This window comes from Mustela nivalis, assembly GCF_964662115.1.
Source record: "Mustela nivalis genome assembly, chromosome: 7".
Taxonomy (NCBI): Eukaryota; Metazoa; Chordata; class Mammalia; order Carnivora; family Mustelidae; genus Mustela; species Mustela nivalis.
In genome coordinates, this window is record NC_139026.1 from 127477430 (window position 1) to 127498051 (window position 20622).

The window sequence follows — 20622 nt, forward strand, 5'->3', positions numbered from 1 at the left end:
GGAAATAAGAGAGAACACAATAGGCTTGAGACTGCTATTTTTAGAAAGGTCTGCTTGAAAGATCAACCCTTGGCAGGCATCTGCAACTGTGACTGGAAAACCGTTCCCAGGACTAACTGAAAACCTTCTGTAATGATAAGAGTGGATTATTGTTCCTAAATATTTGTACAAGCAATGTGCTTTGTTCTGAACACCTGTTCTCCTTTCCAGAGGCTGAAATTTTGGTATATGCAGGGCAGAGGGTGCGAACATGACCAGCACCCGATAAAACACTTGCTACTGAGTCTCTAATAAGCTTCCCTCCTAGACATCTATTCAACTCTTGTCAAAACTCATTGCTAGAGGAATTATGCATGTCCTAGTAACTCCATTGGACAAAGGTCTCTTGGAAGCTTGTGCCTGGCTTCCTCCAGGCTTTGCCCCATATACCCTTCCCTTTGCAGTTTTTTGTGTCCTTTATTGTAATAAATCTTCACCATGAGCACAACTACATGATAAGTCCTGTGGGTCCTTCTTGCCAATCACCAAACCTGGGGGCTATCTTGGGGTGCCCCAACACAGGGGGTATCTGCAATGGAAATCCAACCTATAGCCCTAGTGGGGATTTTAAAAATATTTTTATTTATTCATTTGCAAGATAGAGGGCGCACATGAGCAAGCACATGAGCACAGATGAAGGGAGAAGAAGAAACAGACTGTCCAAACAGCAGGGAGTCCTACAGGGGGTTCATGGGGCTTGATCCCACACATGAGCTGGAAAACACTTAACTGACTGAGCCACCCAGGCGCCCCCTAGTGTTCTTATACAGAATAGAGAAAAATATGATACTGAAAGACTCCTAACTAAAGAGTTACACTGTTTCATTAAAAAATAAGAAAGAATGGCACAAAACAAACTAAGGGTGCTGGGGGGAGAGGAGGTATGGAAGGGTGGTTGCATTATGGACACGGGGAATGGTATGTGCTATGGTGAGTGCTGTGAAATGTGTATGTCTGATGATTCACAGACCTGTACCCCTGAGGCAAATAACACATTGTATGTTAATAAAAATAATTAATTAAAAAACTAAGAAAGAATGGTAAAAAAAAAAAAAAAAAAAATCAAGCCATCAAGTTTCTAAAGTTTTGGAGAAACTTTAGTTTAGTGATAGAAAACCTGTAGATCTCCAAGCAAAAACTAAGATACTGTTCGCTGGGGCCTCTGATTTTTTTCACAGCAACACTTGATGATATAACATTCCAAAAGCAATGTCTACAAAGGGAATTATATTCCCTTAGCAATGTCTGCTAAGGGAAATAATATAGGACCTGAAAGTACTATAATCAGCCAATCTATTGTTTAAATATAAAAGCAACAGGCAATTCTGAAGCAAGAGTGTAAATACTTTGGAAATGAGAATACTTACTTTGGAGACGGGAAACAGGTGTTGCAGACCTGATAAATGACTAAGGTCACCAACCAAGAGTAATCAAGACAAAGAACTCAGGAATGAACTGTTAGGACTAAAAGTAAGCACAGCATTCATTTGAATTGTGCTTCTAGAATAACAATGTTATAAGCCTGTGCAATGCTTAAAGAACACAGTAAATAAAAATTGGCTGGTGGATGTTTTAGGGGATAAAATTTAAGTGTAAGATTTTTAAAAAGCTAAGTGTAAGAACTTCCTCATTTTTCATAATGAAAAGGAATATAATAATAATAATACTGATAATGAGTTTTAAAAACAAAAAAGAACTGATTTGCTCCTTTTAGAAGTGAATAGTAGGTATGCAAATCTATAATCCTAAATGATTTTTGAACTTTTCTGTCATAACCCATCATTTATGTCTTCTAATTCACTTTTTTTTTTTTTTTTTAGATTTTATTTATTTATTTGACAGACGGAGATCTCAAGTAGGCAGAGAGGCAGGCAGAGAGAGAGGAGGAAGCAGGCTCCCTGCCGAGCAGAGAACCTGAGTCAGGGCTTGATCCCAAGACCCTGGGATCATGACCTGAGCCGAAGGCAGAGGCTCTAACCCACTGAGCCACCCAGGTGCCCCTAATTCACTAACGTTCTAATGAGTGTCTAGATCACTACAAAGAATAGGATGAAAAGGTACTAAGTTCAGAAAATAAAGTTAAATCATCTAAATACTTCAAAAGAACTAGCATGGCCAGTATTAGTGAGAATGAAAGATTGATACTCTCTCATATACTGCTAGAAACATTAAATGATAACTTTATAGAAGGCACTATATCTCAAACTAAAATATGCACAGACCAATGAACCAATGATTCTATGCTGTACCAGTTTATCCTGTAGACCTTCTTACACAAATTTACAAAGAAACATCCTTAGAATATTTACTGTTGGTAATAATGAAAAACAGGAAAAAAATAAATGCCTATCTATATTACAGGGATGAATAAATGTTTTAAAAGTATGCACATATTAAAAAGAATGAAATAGGGCCAACTGGGTGGCTCAGTTGATTAAGTGTCTGCCTTCGGCTCAGGTCATGATCCCAGGCTCCTGGCACTGAGCCCAGAGTCCGGCTCCCACTATGGAAAGTCTGCTTCTGCTTCTCCTCTGCCCCACAACCCATTCATGTGCTATCTCACAAATAAATAAAATATTTTAAAAAATAAATAAAGGGGCACCTGAGTGGGTCAAGGCTCTGCCTTCGGCTCAGGTCATGATCTCAGGGTCCTGAGATCAAGCCCCACATCGGGCTCTCTGCTCAGCAGGGAGCCTGCTCCACCCCCCCCGCCTGCCTCTCTGCCTACTTGTGATCTCTCCCTGTGTCAAATAAATAAAATCCTTAAAAAACAGAAAAATAAAATAAATAAATAAATAAATAAAATTTTAAAAATGAAATGAGTTCTATTAGGGAGAATTATGGACTTCTTTCTACCTTGATTGGGATAGGTCTTGGCTACACAGCTGTACAAATGTGGAGAAATTCAGCAAACAGTACACTTAATTAAAATCTCTTCATTTCACTGTCTACACAGTTTATCTTAAAAAACAATAAGGAACTCACAAAATCTTTAATTGCCAAAGGAATACATGCTTATAGTAAAAATAACACAGAAATGTTACAAATGAAAATCTCTTACCCCTTCTCTCCCAATCCGAACTCTTCAGAGTTAACCACTCAAAATTAACCTCTATTAATAGCTGGGTATATTAAAGCCTTTGGACCTTTTCCTGTATATAAGTAAATATACATAAATGTGTAGTTGTTTTTTGTAATTGCAAAAAAAAAGTGTAATTATCCCATACATAACAATCTCTTTTTGATACTTAATTGTGACTATCCTCTTACCGGTACATGTAACTCTTCCTCATTAAAGTCCATATTCCACTGCACGATAAACCATAATTTACTGAACCACGGCTTTACTGACCACTAAATTACTTTCAAGCTTTAACAAAATGAACATTTTTCTATTTTCTATTTTATTTCTATTTAATATCTTTCTTAGGGGTATAAAAAATTAAATCATAATTAGGGATTTAAAAATATTCCTTGGAAGTTGAACTTCCATTACTCCCATTAAAATATGAAAGCCCCCCACCCCCCATTTTCAAACATATGCCTTCCAAATACATAAATGAGAACAATGCCTGTTCTACTCATAGAGCATACATAGTAAATCAAAGTAACTGAATTACTTAATAAAATTTTACAAACACATTAACTAGGAAAGCAGGAAAAATGTTATATATTTTAGTGGCAGCTCAAAAAAAGTTTTAAATTAGCCTTGGAACCTCTTAATACATATAAGTAAACAAATGAAGTTTCTTACTAAGTAGGAGGAAAAGTCACCAATCACTGCACCAAATGGACTAAAAGGCATTACTTTCAAGGTATCTGGACCCATTCCTACTCTTTTATAATATCTTCTAAGACAGAATACGAAGTTGCATTTATGAATTTGTGAACTGTCTGTCTATATGAAATTGCTAATAATAGAGAAATTTAGTATCACCAAACAGTAAGAAAAAAAACCTATGACAAATTTTTAGAAAAATTTCATTTGAAAATAAAATAATTACAAACCTAGGTCCAATAACAGGAATAAGTAAGACATCCTGAAGGTCTGGATGTTGAAGAATAGGAACATTTAATCCATTAAACTGCTGTTAAAAATAAACAAACAGAATTATGGATCCATCAATATAATTGACAGATTTCAATTTACAGTTCTTTTCATTGTCATTACCTAGCAGAGCATGAAGCTTGGTTTAGGATATTCTTACTTTATACCACATAACACTATAAAAGACAAAGACTTCAAAACAATTATGTTTTCTCTGTGTTTTATTCTGAAGTATCTCGATTTCTTTATAAGGTTCAATTTTGTTTATAATTTGGCTTTATAAAGACAACCCATGTTTACCTTAGGTGACTTATTTTGAAAACATATAACCAATATAGAATTACACATCGTACTCTTATTTTATTTATTTTATTTTAAGATTTTATTTATTTAACACAGAGAGAGAGATCACGAGTAGGCAGAGAGGCAGGCAGAGAGAAAGGAGGAAGCAGGCTCCCTGCTGAGCAGAGAGCCTGATGTGGGGCTCGATCCCATGACCTGAGCCAAGACAGAGGCTTAACCTTACACTGAGCCACCCAGGCGCCCTCATCGTACTCTTTTAAGGAAACATTCTGAATAGGACATTAAGGTTTGAGATTATTAAATACTATTTATTAAACACCACCAATACTGAATGCCATGTCAGTTTTGCTAAGGGAAATAAATGCTTTTTGGCAAAAGTTCAGGATTTTCAGTATTCTCTATCATACTTGGTCTTTAAACTGGAAATGAGGGGCGCCTGGGTGGCGCAGTGGGTTAAGCCGCTGCCTTCGGCTCAGGTCATGATCTCAGGGTCCCGGGATCGAGTCCCGCATCGGGCTCTCTGCTCAGCAGGGAGCCTGCTTCCCTCTCTCTCTCTGCCTGCCTCTCTGCCTCCTTGAGATCTCTCTCTCTGTCAAATAAATAAATAAAATCTTAAAAAAAAAAAAAACCATTTTAAACTGGAAATGGATGCATGACCAGGAGTGTAGGTGTCAAGGCCAGCTCACACAGTCTCAGGAGAACCAACTATGTGCATCTCTATCCAATTTCAAGGTCACACTGGTAACTTGAAATTGACAGCAGTGGGAGTATTTACACCACTGAAATCAGCAAATGCTACAAAGGGTTGTTTTTCTCAGAAAGTGGGCTTTTCAATATGTACCAGAACACTACTATTACAGAAGAAAATAACAGGGCACTGCACTCATCAAAATAAAGAGCAGAATAGCGGAAGGGATATCAAGAATACTACAGTCTTAGGGGAGCTACATGCAAGTATTTCAGAACAAGTCTTGGCCATGAACTTTAAATCGTGAATTTTCACATACTATATGAAAGAATAGTAACAATAATAGGTATTTCCACTGCCCTGTGGCATCCGTATACTACCTAGAAAAACTCTCAAAAATCAATTTATTTCCAAGTTGATGAGAGAAAAAATTTGTATTTTAGCAATCTATATTTCTACCATATCAAGAACTCTCCTGACTTTTGCTTCTTCCAGGCAAAGGAGATTTCAGACCAACCTTACTTAACAGATGGCTACTAAGAAATCTGAAATGTAGGGGTGCCTGGGTGGCCCAGTCAGTTAAGCGTCCACTCAGGTCATGGTCCTGGAGTCCTGGGATCGGGCTCCATGTTGGAGAACAACACTCTACAACATTCCACAAGACTGTAGAAATGCAATTATGGATATAATGACATAGAAAATTTGCGCATACCTTCTGAAGTTCATCAAACAACAGATCTTTCACATGTTGCACTGAGGCTAGATGTGTATTTACTCTTACTGTTGTGAATGATGGAGGATGTGACAAGCGATTTAACAGAGTTTCAAATTTCCTTTCTGCTTCTTGTTTTCCAAAAGCAGATACAACCTGAAAAGAGGAAAACAACACGTTAATGTTTCAATGTCATTGTAAGAATTAACTAAAAATATTAAGTACATTATGCATACCCGACTAATGAAACATCTTTCAGCAATTATGCAGTTCCATTTCATTTTGCTACTTTAGTTGCATGTTAGTTAACACTAACCGAATGTAATACTTCACAGGGTTTTGGGGTTTAATAGTGGTAATAAACACCTAACAAAATGCCCAACATAAAGGTCTTTGAAAAAACTGCCTCAACTTCAAAGCATTATTAACATTTTGAACATATTAATGTCTGCTATGCTTATTTATATAAATTCATGATTTTATTCTATTTATAATATACCAAATATTATATCGTTCTGTAGAGCTATTTACTTGCTGGCCTCATACCTAGAACAAATTCATTAGCAGCCTTTGAAAACACCAGTATTTGAATACTGATACTGATACTGATACTGTTATCTAAAGGTCATCCACACCAGCTTTCGAATATGGTATTTTTAAATGTAATAAATACCACCCAAAAAGACAAGTAGCAAAGATAACCTGTCAGAAATGGAGGTTTAAAGATAAAAACAAAAACAAAAACCAAGTCCCCCTGTGATTAACTGAAGCTTTGGGAGACACGTATTTTCCCATTTTTGTCATCTTTAACTATACTCTGCTTCACAGCATCATCTTAAACTACCTGCCAGAGTACTCATCCACCAGCCTCAAAGTATTAGTACTTTCTCAAGTTTAGTTTGTTTTTATTAAAACTGAATATAACTTTACTTCCAATACTTATACAAAGGAATGTTTTTTTCTTTTTTTTTTTTTTTTTAAGATTTTATTTGACAGAGATCACAAGCAGGCAGAAAGGCAGGCAGAGAGAGAGAGGGGGAAGCAGGCTCCCTGCCGAACAGAGAGCCCGATGCGGGGCTTGATCCCAGGACCTTGGGATCATGACCGGAGTCAAAGGCAGAGGCTTTAACCCACTGAGCCACCCAGGCGCCCAGGAATGGTTTTTTCTTTTTTTTTTTTTTAAAGATTTTATTTATTTATTTGACAGAGAGAGATCACAGTAGACAGAGAGGCAGGCAGAGAGAGAGAGAGAGGGAAGCAGGCTCCCTGCTGAGCAGAGAGCCCGATGCGGGACTCGATCCCAGGACCCTGAGATCATGACCTGAGCCGAAGGCAGCGGCTTAACCACTGAGCCACCCAGGCGCCCCAGGAATGGTTTTTTCTAAAATCATTTACAGTTAGCGGGCTTGAGACAGAGATGGTGTCAAAGACAGACATTTGGATCTTCTATAATACAATATTTACCATTTTAAAAATAGTTAAGAAAAACTGCTGAATGCCTCTATTTCTCTTAATATGCTCCTTATATTTTTAGTTCTTTGAAGTCAAGAGAAGGTATTTTCTCTTTCCATACTCTCTAATCCCTTAATCTAATCTTTGGAAATAAAATGTAGAAATCAAATCTAAGAAGTCATAGCTTCAGTATCATCTTCATACACGAATCATATTTAAGTCTTAGATTTTACTCTGAATAAGAAAAGCAAAAATTTAGAAAATACAAAGTTGCCTAGAGGCACGAAGTAAAATGCACAGAGCACAAGCCTGACAATCAAAGACAACATTCACTGAGGACTTCTGTGCTAGCTATTGCTCCCACTACGTGGAATGAATATTTGTTGAGGACTAATGTGCCAGAACAATACCAGCTGCATTCACTTATGGTTAATATTTTAAAATAACCTTGTAAATATTTTTAACATCCTCAGTTTCCACAGAAAAGGATATCAAGGTTAAACGGTATGAAATAATTTACTCAAAGCACAGGAGCACCCATCAAGGACCTGGGATGCCAAATCTGTATTTTTTTCACTGTATCTGAGCTCTTCAGCTTCAGATTTCACCCCTATTACTTGATGGCGGTGTTAATCTGGGTCAGCTGCAGGACTCTCGGACCCTCAGCTCTCTCACCTATTAAAATGCAGAAGAAATCTCTTACCCCCCCCCCCAAAAAGAAATTGCTAATATTAAAAGTCTGCAAATCAGCCAGCACAACTAGTGGCATTTAAGAGGCATTGACACATTATCTCTTTCACCTGAGAACCACAGCAAGCGCTATAAGAACACGGGTGTATCTTCTCCACTGGACTTAAATTCTCGAGAACAGGAATCTTTCCCCCTCATTCTTGTAACCCCTTCAGTGCCATGCCTACTGACACGCACACAACCGCTCTCTTCCCTTCCCTTCTGTTCACATTCGTTAAGTGTTGAAACGTAGACCTCATTCACCTCCTATCTCGAAAGCATTAAATGCCCGCAAGAAGGTACTGGCAGTTTTTACATTCCAAAAAGAGTAATAAGAAACAACCGTGTAAAGATTAGGTCTCGCTTTAGGGTTTTTTGGTTTTGTTTTTTTGTTTGTTTTGTTTTGTTTCTGTTTTTCCTATTTTCCCAGCGTGTGTAAACATGGAATTTTTGCAAGCATCATAAAACAGGTTTGACCTACCTCCTTATTCACAAAACCCTCTTTCAGATACTTTTCAACCTCAAGTCTCAATGATATTTTAGGGAACACGGACATTTTCCCTATTGTTTTGTCCTCCAAGAAAAATGTGGGAAAACGGTGACTTTTCTCTTTCCGGATTAACAGTGAGCAGCGTCTTGGCAATGGGTAACCACCCACAGGCGCCGGGACCACCCGCTGGCCGGGAAAACTGCGCCGCTCTTTCCAAGTTCAACTCGGGATCGCGGAGGTACATCCACGCTTTCTCCGGCATTGCCCGTTTAGAGCGGCTTCCTCGCCTCCACCATCGCCGTCTCTGCTGCTTCTTGAGACACGCTCACGGAAATCGCTGTGAGGTCATGTCCCCCGTGCGGCAGAGAATACACAGGTTTAAAAAAAAAAAAAAAAGGAAAAAATGACAATCAAATCCGTTGTGAACTGGCCTGGAAAACAGACCGACTTCAGACTTCTGTTCACTCACGTTCAGGGTTCAGACCTCATTTCAAAACCGCGCCCCCAATTTCCCGGCCGAAAGCCGCTTCCGGCTTGCGTCACTTCCGGCGACGCGTCCCACCCTCCCCGGTTCCCCAATCCGCAACCGCGAACCGCCGTACATCTGGTAGGCGGAGTTCCCGAGGGCCGCTGGCTGCAACTCCACGTGCGCGTGGTTTGCGGGACCTCTGAGTGGGGGATGGAGCCCGCATGGGTGATCTGGCTGATTTAGCGCCTGGGGTGGGTTCCAGGAGAAAGAAGGAAAGGGTGTGGATAAAATCGAGTAAACTGGAGGACTAGTTAGTTCACCTGCCTGTTGACCTATGTTAGAAGGAAGCCAGAGTTTATTTGAACGTAAAGCCACCCTTTGATTCAGACACCTGGCCCTCGGTGGCTACTCATCTGACTTCAGCTGTGAATGATCGCCGTTATTTAAATTTCTGAAAGCTCGTTAATGGTGTGTTCATACCCATTAATGATCAGTTAAAACTAAAAAAAAAAAAAAAAAAAAAAAACCTGCATATGCAAAATTAGTTGAATGAGGCTAACGGTTACCTTTATTATAGTTGAGTTGCACTTTAAGGCTCCGAGACGCTTACCCTAATTTATGTGTTACAGATGAAGGTAAAGATTCAAAAGAAGATGCATAATGAAATTCAGACATTTTATGATTGAATACGAAACTAAAAATAATTGTCTATGTTAGGTTTTTGTTTTTGCAGCTCACCGTGTTAACTGTAGGAAACAGTTTTTTCTAAAAATCACACAGGTGTTTAAAAAGTTCACTTACTTTGTATGATACGCTGATCAGGTTCTGTATAATTTACAGCCACAAAACAACCCTGTAATGTGGTTATTTCCCTTTTATGAAAGAGGGAAAAGGCTCCCACAGGTGAAATAAGTCTGTAGCCTCATAGAAAGAAAATAAAGACCACAGCCACCTGCCTTCTAAGTACCAACTCTTTTCACTATGCCATGCTTCTCCAGTAAGTTGATGGGATGCTTCCGTGGCAAAATCATTAAAAGTGATCATCAGGAAGATGTCAAGGGGCCTCTGGGTGGGTAGGCTGGTAAGCCTCCGACTCGCGGTTTCCCCTCACGTCCTCATCTCACCGTCCAGGTTGAGGTCTGCATTGGAGTCTCTCAGCCCAGAGTCTCCTTAAGACTCCCTTTCCCTCTCCCCCTGCTTCTCCCCACTATGTGCATGCTCTCTCCCACTCTACAATAAATAAATCTAAAAAACAAACAAACAAAAAAACGTGATTACGAAAATACCTAGATCAGGCAGTTCCAAAAGAATTTTTTTTAAAGATTTTATTTATTTATTTGACAGACAGAGATCACAAGTAGGCAGAGAGACAGGCAGAGAGAGAGAGGAAGGGAAGCAGGCTTGCAGCTGAGCAGAGAGCCCATTGCAGGGCTCGATCCCATGACTCTGGGATCATGACCTGAATGGAAGGCAGAGGCTTTAACCCACTGAGCCACCCAGGTGCCCCTCCAAAGGAATTTTTGCAGCCTCAGCATTTTGCTCATGGCACCAATAATGGTTGGAATCTGTATTTAGGAGAAAAGGGAGAAGAAGGAACAAGTTGGACTACATTGTAAATTCCATGAGGGTAGACTTCATCTCATCACTGCATACCCATTGCCTTAACATGTAATAGGCACTTAAATGTTAAATGACTAGGTGAACAGATATATGGGTATCTATGTGAACTAGAGAAAGAAAGTGCTGATAAAGCATGTATATGCTGGAAATTAGTTCACTAATTAAGCACACACGAAGAGTGCTGAGCACAATTAGACTATTCTTGTCTAGATGCTATTGCAGTGACAGTTATGTTGATGAAGAGACCTCTTGGTGTTCCAGGGTTGGGTTCAAGAAAAGTGTATTACAAATCTGAAGTTGGCATAGTGCAAACTGTCCAAACAAAGGAAGATTTCTATAGGAATACACCCATATAAGGGTCATTTAGGTTGTATATTCTCAGTGGAGCCATATGGCCCCCAATGTGGTGGAGCAAAAAAATCTTAGATATAATCTTAAATCTCAGTTTATGGTACTCCAAAGTTAACCTTATAAAAAAAAATATTCCAAAATATTTACTTTCATGAAGAAGGTATGAGAAGATTAGGAAAAAAAAAAAGGTCTAGGAAAGATGGAAACCTTTGATCTCAGCTCATCTGGACACTAAAGTCAAAGTGGAGATAATCTTAAATGCATAGGAGAGTTGGTTTTAAAGAGTAAATTCAATTCCTAGTTGGCAGAACATGCTGTCCCTGGTTCCCTTGGTTCAAGCCATGCAGGCAATTTATCTTAGCTAACAGTCACAAATTGAATTCAATACCGGCTGTAGGCAATTCTAAGTATTTTCAGAGGTTAATTGATAAATAGTTCCTTCTAAGAAATATAGTTTGTTGTTTTTAATTCCCTAGTTCAATGTTTCATTTTTCCTTGAAATTTTAATTTGTTTTGCTCTAAATACATTACACTTTTATCTTTTTTCTTAAAATTTGTTGAATTGGCCTTCCATTTTAATTAAAGGAAGTTATTTCCAGTTAACACTTAAGAAAATAAGTTATAATCCTAATACTAGTATTATATTCCTTTTTTATGACTTTTTTCTTATTTCACAAATTCAAAATATATTTATATTCAAGTAGTAACATTTCATAGAACTGTGTTTCCTTCTTTGGATCTTTTGAAATTAGTTTAAAAAAAACTAAAGAGATGTTTTCAGGAAAAAAAAAAGAAGTGTTTTAAATGCTATATTTAAAAAGTATATTACTCAAAATTCTCTAATTTGATTAAATTCTTAACAAGTGTTCCTACTATGTATAATACAAATGTACAATATGAACTAAAGTGTATCTTTTCAAAAAATAATTATATTAGTTCAGATGATTCACAGCTATATTTTGTTATTATTTTTTTAGTTGTGACTTGGTTTCTTTCCTTCCAGTCAGTAAAAATTTCAAATTCCTAAATGTACAAATAATATTTTCTAATGTGAAAAAATATTTTTAAAATATTACAACAGTCCTGTTGTCAGGTAAATTGTAGAAGAGACAATAAAAATTAGAACAGTTCTTCAACATAAAAGTTTCAAATATTTTGGGGCACCCGGCTGGCTCAGTTGGCAGAGCATACAATTCTTGATCTCTGGGTTGTTAGAGCCCCACATTGGGTGTAGAGATTTACTTTAAAAAAAAAAAATGTTTCAGACACTTTTCAAAGAGTAGAATCAATAGAAATATTAAATGTCCTGCTCAAATATATTCATTCCACTTAATTAAAAGTGAAACAATGGGGCACCTCGGTGGCTCAGTTGTTAGACATCTGCCTTCGACTCAAGCCCATTGGGCTCTAAGCTCCTCAGGAAGCCTGCTTCTCCCTCTTCCCCTCCCCCTGCTTGTGTTTCCTCTCTTGCTGTCAAATAAGAAAATAAAATCTTAAAAAAACTAAAAGTGAAAAAATACTTCAAATTTACTTTCTAAAGTATCATTAGACCATCATAAAAATATTTAAGAAATATGTAAATTTTTGGCTTCAAAGCTCTGCGAAAAAAAACTGCTTTATTTCAGAAACTGTTTATTGGAAATCTGAAACCCAGAAAAAAATAGAATGTGGTTTATATATATGTCTAACAATTGAAGAAGCTAAGTTACAGAATGTAAAGGGTTTTTTTATATCTAAATAATGAAACTAGGACTAGAAATGTCCCTTCGAGCCTCTGGTTACCCAAGCAGAAAATCATCTATATTTGAGCCAATTCATGGTTCTGAAAGATAAACTAATTTATGTAGTCTCAGCACATACCTTTTCCTCCTTGTGGGAGGTTATAACTTGTCTTTAATGTCAGAAAATTGGAGCACATTATCCCATATATGTCCTAAAGGTCTTTGAATCATCACCCTGGGAGGACTTCATAAGTCATACACTTCTCTTTGTAAAGGTAATAAAAAAGAGTCTAGCATATCAAAAGGCCGCTCTTGCCTGGGTTAAAATCTACCACTTGACCAAAGTCCATAGCTTTTCAATTAAGTTCTCTCCTGAACTGTGAATTAGGCTTCATCCCAGGCTGTGAAGCTTTTAAAATTTGTTGGTGCTTCAAACTTAACCTTATCAAAAAAACATGGAACCTAACCTGGAAAAGAATTGTGTAATAGCGTTGTCCCATGACAGATGGTAGCCGCACCTGCGGTGAGCACGGCACGATAGGGATGTTGACTCACTACGTTGTCCACCTGAAACCAATGTAACATTGTGTCAACTATCCTCAAATAAAATTAAAAGTTAAATTATAAAGCGGAATGGACACAGGTAGGGGATTAGCTGTTTGATTTAAAAGGTTAGCTGAGTAATAAATCAATTACAGCCGCAGCCAGTTCCTTCTAAGGAATACATATTTTCTTAATTGCCTAGTTCGACCTTTTCCCTTGAAATTTCAGTTTCTTTGCTCTAGGTAGAGCATGTTTTCCCCTCTATTTTGTTGAACTGAAGAGATTACTGGGATCCCATTTCAGTTAAAGGAAGTTATTTTATTTCGTGTTATTTGGGCTCCATGAAAATTCGAACGCATGGCCAAACTTGGAGGCTTTCAGTTAATCACATAACTGAACTCCGTGGCTACCGGCATATCATGGCTCGTCCCCCATTAATTCTATTTCGAATCACCGCGGAACCCCAAGCCTGCCTGCCTGCCTGCCCAGGGGTGACAGTTGAAGGAGAAACACCCCTTACTTTCCTGCGGGAACAGGGCAGCGAACGGCGGCTATTCGGTGGGAGGAACTGCAGTTGCCCCTAGGTTTTGAGGGGACAGAGGCGCACCTGCCCAAAAACAGAGACGCAAGAACCGGAACGTAGCAAACGTTTGCAAACAGTGACCCGTACAAACGCTCACGGAGGGAAACTCCCCGACTCCCACGCCCCGAAACCGCCCACTCAGCGGAGCAGTCTGGAACCCGCCCACCGGAAGTGAAGCCGGAGGAAACGCCACGTCGAAAGCGTGGGTTAACGTAAGCGTGCCGACGTCAGGTCCCGTCCTTCCGGCGATGGGTGGTCGGGACTCGGGAGGGGAGGCGGAGCGGAGGCGGGGCTTGGGGGTGGTTGAAGCTCTGGTGGGTTGGTGGGTTCAGACCGAAGGGACTACGGGTCGGCGTTTGGCTCAGTGGGCTCGAAACAAAGGACTATCCGGTAGGGACTCGGCGCGGTGCCTTCTGACCGGTAGCTGAGCGGCCCATCGAGGTTTCTCGGCCAACCAGTACCCTCACCGCGCGGTCTCAGTAGGCATCTCCTCGGTTCCCTACAGCCAGCGCCGTGGTGGGGGGCCCCGCACAGCGGCACCTGCTGCTGAGGGACCCCGCGGCCCGCCCAGGTGCTCATGATGGGGCTGATCTTCGCTAAACTGTGGAGCCTCTTCTGTAACCAAGGTGAGAAGGATGGAGCTGCGCAACGGCCCGGCTCCAAGGAGGAGAGTCCGGTCGCCTTAGGGGACAGCCAGAGGCAGGGCTGTCGGTGGACGCCAATGTTCTGAGACGCAGAGAAGTGATTTTCTCGAGGGGGACGGGTAGAAACTCGGTCATTTCGGCTGGGAGGAGGTGCAGGAGAGACTGGATGTGTGGGAGAAATGAGGAGTGAAAAGAGGAGGCATTCGGGAGCCCAGAGTCCGAACTGAGAATTTTTGGATTTTAGCGAAGCAGAGCGGAAAGCACCTAGTGATACCTGGAAGCATTGCGAGGGTCTTTTCCATCTCTAATGAAGTATCCTGTGGCTCTCCCCCAAGATAAGTCCGCCCAGAAACCTATCAACTTTTTTTTTATTATTATTATTATTTTTAGTAGTGCTGCTTTTTCCCCCCTACACTGTTCTTGAAGCCATTGCGCCTTCACGTTCCGATTTCGCCTGCTTCCTCGGACTCGGGAATGAGTTGTTCTGTGAGATGCACGGGTTTCCGGAAATCGGCATCCTAACCCCTTTTATTCCTTTCCTAGGTATTATAATGAGAACTAAATGCTTTGGGTTCTGTATAGGAGATTGCGTGTCCGTAATGAGTCTAGAACAGGTTATGAGACGTTTTAGAAGTTGGAAGTCCAAAGGGCCAAGAAGTTGTAAAACCTGTTCTGAGTCAGAGAATGAGATGTCATGTCTTCTGAAGAGAGAAAATACACAGACAAAAAAGGGTCTGGCAATAAAGTTTTAGAACTTCTTTGAACAGAATGCTTTCTTAGTAATTGGATCTACTTTTTAAATATAGTTTCGTTTTTCGTTCAACACACTACATAATAAAAACAAGTGTTTTGTAATGACAGCAATTGTAACTACTTTTGTTTTTTGCGGGATTTGAGAAGTGAAGAAAATGAAAGGCTTTAGTTCATTTGTTCCATAGGTCAGAGCACAAAAACCGTCTTTTCCAAACTTATAAACGCAGGTATATGTATATACATATACAAATATGCATATATATGCAATTATATGTATATATACAGTTACCACATGTATCACGCTTAACGTGATTTCAGAGTTTAACTTCTTAAATATATCTATATATTTAATACATGCTTTTTCAGTTTATATTTTCTAGTCCTCATTACATGAATTCACTAGTATATGTAAAGGAGTATTTTAACATGTTAAAACGTATGAAGATCAACACAGTTATTATCTGCTTATCTTTTCCCATAGTTTAAGAAACAAAACATGACCAAAGTCTGTTTCTCCTTGTGTTACCCATCCAATTCCTCTTTCTCTCGTTTTATTACTGTTGTTTTATTTTCTTGTACATCTTTTTTTTTTCTATTTATTATTATTATTAATAATACTGAGCCTTCCTTAAATCAGACTAGAAGGGAACAGTGGATGTGGGAAATGAAGAAAACATTCATGGGCTGCTTAAAGCCCCATAATTGTTCAGGCCTTTTAAAACCCCATTACTATTTAGAATTTTTCTTTTCCTTTAACTTTCCTGTTGAAAATTTAGACCCAGTGGTTATGCTCTCCTTTTATCCTCATTCATTCATGCAGCTAACATTTAATCAAAGTCCATCACCAATCTTCAGGTAGGCTTGGAGATACAAAGATGAAAAACAAACAGAAAAGATAACAGTTACTCAAAAAGTACTCAAAGATCAGCAAATGAGACCTGTGGGGAGATAAGCAGTGTGGTAACTTTTTTAACAGGTATGTACAAAAGTGTGTTGATGATTACCAAGAAGCAAGTGATTAGTTTTTCTCACGTGGTTCTTGGAAGACTTTATGGAAAAAGGTATACTTACACTTGTACTCTGCTGTAAGTGGGAGTTTTCTGGGCATGCTAAGCAGACTGAGTAGAAGGGGCATATTATTCTAGGTTGAAGGACTCCTAATATGCAAATGGGAGAGGAATCAAATACTTGGGTACATTGGAGGAAGCTGAGGATAGTTTAGCTTGGCTGAATCTTAGTTGGCCTGTGGGGGAGTTAGAGGTGTTGAGGTTGGAGAGGTAGCTAGCGCCTGGAACCAGATCACAGAGGGCCTTGTGTGTCAGCCGACTAAGACATTAAACTGTACAGGGCCGTTGAAGAGATTGCTCATTGTATGTTATTTTTTAAGCTGGGGAATAATGCCATCAGACTGTTACTTCAGTCCTGTATTTTTTCCTTTCTATATCAACAAAATTAACTAACATTCTCAGCATTTTCCATTTTCACACTATAATGAAACTAATCCAGAGATACTGATATCACTCAGTCTTGTTTGCATATTAGAATAATAAGCCCATGGCCCTATCTCAGACCAATTAGAAATGAATGGGGCAGGGTGGCCTGGGCGTCACTGCCTAGATGATTCAGATTTGGAGTCAGAGTTGAGAACTCCATATTGCTTTACTCTTTCTCCTTATCTGTTTTTCACTATTTGCCTCCCATCTTTTTTTTCCTGTAGCATTTTACAGCACAAAGCATCGTCTTATAAATTTGATACCGGGGCGCCTTGGTGGCTCAGTGGGTTAAGCCGCTGCCTTCGGCTCAGGTCATGATCTCAGAGTCCTGGGATCGAGTTCCGCATCAGGCTCTCTGCTCAGCGGGGAGCCTGCTTCCCCCTCTCTCTCTCTGCCTGCCTCTCCATCTACTTGTGATTTCTCTCTGTCAAATAAATAAATAAAATCTTTAAAAAAAATAAAAATAAATTTGATACCTTTCTGAGAATAAGTATGCTAAAGTGTGGTTGTCTAAGTAAAACTATGACAAAGTATACAACCTGAGCAATTTTGTATTACTTCATTATAAGCTAGAAGACGTTGCTTGGATGCAGTTATCAATGAAGGAAGTAATTTCCAATCTGTTTATCTTTTTTTTTTTTTTTAAGATTTTATTTATTTATTTGACACACAGAGAAATCACAAGTAGGCAGAGAGGCAGGTAGAGAGAGAAGGGGAAGCAGACTCTGCTCAGCAGAGAGCCCGACACGGGACTTGATCCCAAGACCCTGAGATCATGACCTGAGCCGAAGGCAGAGGCTCAACCTCCTGAGCCACCCAGACGCCCCCAATCTGATTATCTTTACAAATTTATGAACATATCTGTTACAGGACATACTTCCATATTTTTTAATTGTATGCATATGTGGACATTTTAAACATTATCATTTGTCTTTTATTGGGATATAATTGACATACAACTATTTGTTTCAGGTGTACTAATCATTTGTCTTAGGGTTAGAAGAGAAATTAGTACTTTTATGCCCTTATCATCCCAAAATACAGTGTTTTGCTTAAACACAGTCTTTTCGTTATTGTGACCGTAAAATTTAGTTACTCCTGTGCCACAGTGTGCTAGAATTATGTTCCCCTTTTTCCTACAACTTTTTCTCCCTAGAGTAAATAATTACAACATCTAATTGCCTTAGTTTTGTTTGTGTGTTTGATTAAGTCATTTCATTCTGTCCCAATACTCTGTACAAAGTTTCCCCACATCACACTTAAACAGATGTCTTATTCCTTCTCCTGACCCCCTCAGTATTTGCTTCTGTTCTGAACTGAGCTTGCTTCCCTCTGCCTGCTCCACAGCTGTGCCAGACTTGTCTGTGCAGTCATGACAGGAATTTCCTTTGCTTTTCTGTTTTATTAGAACATATGTCTTTCTTGCTTCACTACTTTTTGTTTGGGTTTTGGGTCTTTTTTTTTTTTTAAGATTTTATATATTTATTTGACAGATCACAAGGAGGCAGAGAGGCAGGCAGAGAGGAAGGGAAGCAGGCTCCCCGCTGAGCAGAGAGCTAGGTGCTTGGGCTCAATCCCAGGACCCTGAGATTGTGACCTGAACTGAAGGCAGAGGCTTTAACCCACTGAGTTACCCAGGTGCCCTGTTTTTTTGAAGCACATTCTACCAAAATTTCCTGCAAAGATGTCCAAAGCGGTAATTTTTTTTTTTCAATTCCAAATGCCTGAAAATGTGTTGGTCTCACTTTGCTTTTGATTTATAATTGGGCTGAATATAAAATTCTGAGTTGGAAAACATTTCTTTCAGCAGGCGTTTGAAGGTATTGTCATGGTCCTCTAGCTTCCAGTGTTAAGACCAGTATCATTCTTATTCTGAGTTTTTCTCTTTTTAGTAGATTTTAGAATTTTTCATTTATTCCTGGGGTTTTTAAATATGCGAGGTGTGTGCCTTGTAATGTGTCTTTTTTTGGTTCATTGTGCTAGGCCTTCTGGACCTTTTCAACAGAAAGTTGGATGTTTTTTGGTTCTAAGAATTTTTTTTTTTTTAAAGATTTTATTTATTTATTTGACAGAGAGAAATCACAAGTGGGCAGAGAGGCAGAGAGAGAGAGAGGAGGAAGCAGGCTCCCTGCTGAGCAGAGAGAGCCCGATGCGGGACTCGATCCCAGGACCCTGAGATCATGACCTGAGCCGAAGGCAGCGGCTTAACCCACTGAGCCACCCAGGCGCCCCGGTTCTAAGAATTTTTTTTAATTAAATTTCGCTTAAGGTGTTTTCCTCTACTTTATCTGAAATCTTATCCGTTGTATTATGCTGCTTGATTATCTAGCATTTTTCCATTTTACTGTCTTTTTCTCAGTACTTTCTGGGGCATTTCCTTTGTCATCTTCTTATTGAATATTTTGATTCCACTATCATATTTATGCCACAGTTTGTTTATTAATTTGCATCATGATGAATTGTAATATGTGAATACTCTCAAGTATGTGAATACTCTTTGTAAACATGTTTTCATTTCTCTTAGATGAGTATCTAGAAGTGCAATTTTTAGATCATAGACTGAATATATGATTAGTTTAATAAGAAACTATTAGATTGTTTTCCAAAGTGTTACACCATTCTCATACTCTCACCAGCAGTGTTGGAGACACCACTTTTTTTTTTTTTTTTTTAGATTTTTTTTTTTTTTTCCAACCTTTAACTTATAGAGAGCGCAGATGCACACACACAATTGGAGAGGGGTGTGGAGTATGGACAGAGGGAGAGATGCAGACCCCCCAACACTGGGCTCAGTCCCTTGACCAATAAGATCATGACCTGAGCCAAACCAAGAGCCAGCGGCTTAACCGACTGAGTCACCCAGGCATGCCTTAGACTTATGCTTTAACATCCTTACCTACAGATGTCGCCAGTCTTTTTAATTTTAGTTTATTCAGTTAGATGAGTAGCAGTATCTCATTTTGGTTTTAATTTGCATTTTTCTGATGATTTTTGGATGATAAGCACTTTTTCACATGCTGGCTGGCCATTTGTATTTCTTTTGCAGAATGTTCAAATTCTTTTCCTGTTAAATTATTCTTTTATCTATAAAATTATATATATAATTATTTATATCTTTTAGATTTGAGTCTTTTGTCAGATATGTGTTTTGTGAATATTTTCCTCCAGTCTGTGCTTCCTTATTGATTTTTTTTTTTAAGATTTTATTTATTTGACAGACAGAGATCACAAGCAGGCAGAGAAGCAGGCAGAGAGAGAGGAGGAAACAGGCTCCCTGCTGAGCACAGAGCCCGATTCGGGGCTCGATCTCAAGACCCTGGGATCATGACCTGAGCTGAAGGCAGAGGCTTTAACCCACTGAGCCACCCAGGTGCCCCCCTTATTCATTTTCTGAATGCGGTTTTTGCTGAGTGGAAATTTTTAAATTTTGGTGAAGTTCTGGTTTTTCAACTTTTTTTAACGGTTACTGCTTTTTGTGTCCTATTCCTTTCACCTACAAACTTTGGCTTTTATGCTTAGGTCTGTGAGCCATCTCAGATTATTTTGCAGTTATGATGTGAGTCGGGTTGGGATTCATTATTTATTTGTTTATTTTTACATGGACATCTACTTGTTCTAATAATTTACTGAAGACTTTCCTTTCCCAAGGGATCGCCCTAGAGCCTTTGTTGAAATACTGAGTCTCATCTCTGGACCTTTCTCTTGCATTGTTCTGTATGTCCATCCCAATACCATACTACACTATCTTGATTATTGTACTACTTCCTGATAAATTTTGAAGTCTAATAGTGTCTGTTAGACTATTGGACTAACAGTCAAACATGTCTGGTGATCATTTCAAAGATTTTTGTTTTGTCTGTTTTCTGCTTTTTATTTTACTAATGCCCTGCTGTTTATGTCTTTCCATCTAGTTACTTTGGGCTTACTTGACATCCCCCTCTCCCGTCTTCTCAAGGCTGGGCTGTTCTCAAGGGTGGGGTGCGT

At 39.1% G+C, this 20622-nt stretch overlaps 2 protein-coding genes and 1 long non-coding RNA gene across 4 annotated transcripts in view; 1 reads left to right on the forward strand and 2 right to left on the reverse strand.

Annotated features, from left to right (window-relative positions):
• NSUN6 (NOP2/Sun RNA methyltransferase 6) overlaps positions 1-9008 on the reverse strand; it is a 62087-nt gene extending 53079 nt beyond the window's left edge. Inside the window, exons 1-3 of one of the 2 annotated variants that reach the window (XM_082742058.1) lie at positions 8453-9008; positions 5791-5946; positions 4048-4127 (exon numbers count right to left, since the gene is read on the reverse strand). In XM_082742058.1, the coding sequence (XP_082598184.1) occupies positions 4048-4127; positions 5791-5946; positions 8453-8527 (311 nt within the window). In that variant the 5' untranslated portion in view covers positions 8528-9008. The remainder of the gene's footprint in view (positions 1-4047; positions 4128-5790; positions 5947-8452) is intronic. The other variant, XM_082742059.1, reaches the window with a different exon arrangement.
• A 3935-nt stretch (positions 9009-12943) lies between these two features.
• Positions 12944-13771, reverse strand: LOC309869589. The gene is made up of 2 exons (XR_014314278.1): positions 13686-13771; positions 12944-13189 (listed from the first exon to the last, which is right to left on the reverse strand). It is a non-coding gene; the product is annotated as an uncharacterized lncRNA (long non-coding RNA).
• Positions 13772-13971: 200 nt separating this feature from the next.
• Positions 13972-20622, forward strand: part of ARL5B (ARF like GTPase 5B) — a 30726-nt gene continuing 24075 nt past the window's right edge. Inside the window, exon 1 of the mRNA XM_082742060.1 lies at positions 13972-14374. Coding sequence (XP_082598186.1) covers positions 14326-14374 — 49 coding nt within the window. The 5' untranslated portion in view covers positions 13972-14325. The remainder of the gene's footprint in view (positions 14375-20622) is intronic.